The sequence below is a fragment of the Pteropus alecto genome, unplaced genomic scaffold, assembly GCF_000325575.1.
Source record: "Pteropus alecto unplaced genomic scaffold, ASM32557v1 scaffold41, whole genome shotgun sequence".
Taxonomy (NCBI): domain Eukaryota; kingdom Metazoa; phylum Chordata; class Mammalia; order Chiroptera; family Pteropodidae; genus Pteropus; species Pteropus alecto.
In genome coordinates, this window is record NW_006430464.1 from 2,105,949 (window position 1) to 2,106,825 (window position 877).

At 73.4% G+C, this 877-nt stretch overlaps 1 protein-coding gene across 1 annotated transcript in view; it reads left to right on the forward strand.

Moving 5' to 3' along the window:
* Window positions 1-877, forward strand: part of LMTK3 (lemur tyrosine kinase 3) — a 17,411-nt gene that overhangs the window by 7,100 nt on the left and 9,434 nt on the right. The window contains 1 exon segment of the mRNA XM_025048835.1: window positions 1-877. This exon segment is cut by the window's left edge and continues 21 nt beyond it; it is cut by the window's right edge and continues 393 nt beyond it. Coding sequence (XP_024904603.1) covers window positions 1-877 — 877 coding nt within the window.

Sequence of the window (877 nt, forward strand, 5' to 3'; positions counted from 1 at the left end):
CCCCGAGACGGCCCCTTCCCCTGGCCCTGGCCCCCGACCCACAGCGCACCCCGCCCAGGGACCCTTTCCTCACCGTTCCCCCTCTTGGATGGCTTCCCTGGAGCTGACCCTGATGACGTGCTCACGGTCACCGAAAGCAGCCGTGGCCTCAACCTTGAGTGCCTGTGGGAGAAGGCGCGGCGGGGGGCCGGCCGGGGTGGGGGGGCACCCCCCTGGCAGCCGGCATCAGCGCCCCCCGCACCCCACACCAACCCCTCCAACCCTTTCTACGAGGCGCTGTCCACGCCCAGCGTGCTGCCGGTCATCAGCGCCCGCAGCCCCTCGGTGAGCAGCGAATACTACATCCGCCTGGAGGAGCACGGCTCCCCACCCGAGCCCCTTTTCCCCAACGACTGGGACCCCCTGGACCCAGGAGTGCCCGCCCCCCAGGCCGCCCAGGCCCCTTCCGAGGTCCCCCAGCTGGTGTCCGAGACCTGGGCCTCCCCCCTCTTCCCTGCTCCCCGGCCCTTCCCCGCCCCATCCTCAGCATCAGGCAGCTTTCTGAGTGGCTGGGACCCCGAGGGCCGGGGGGCCGGGGAGACCCTGGCGGGAGACCCTGCCGAGGTGCTGGGGGAGCGGGGGGCTGCCCCGTGGGCCGAAGAGGAAGAGGAGGAGGAGGAGGGCAGCTCCCCGGGGGAGGACAGCAGCAGCCTTGGGGGTGGCCCCAGCCGCCGGGGACCCCTGCCCTGTCCTCTCTGCAGCCGCGAGGGGGCCTGCTCCTGCCTGCCCCTAGAACGGGGCGATGCCGTTGCTGGCTGGGGGGGCCACCCCGCTCTTGGCTGCCCCCATCCCCCGGAGGACGACTCGTCCCTTCGGGCAGAGCGGGGCTCCCTGGCCG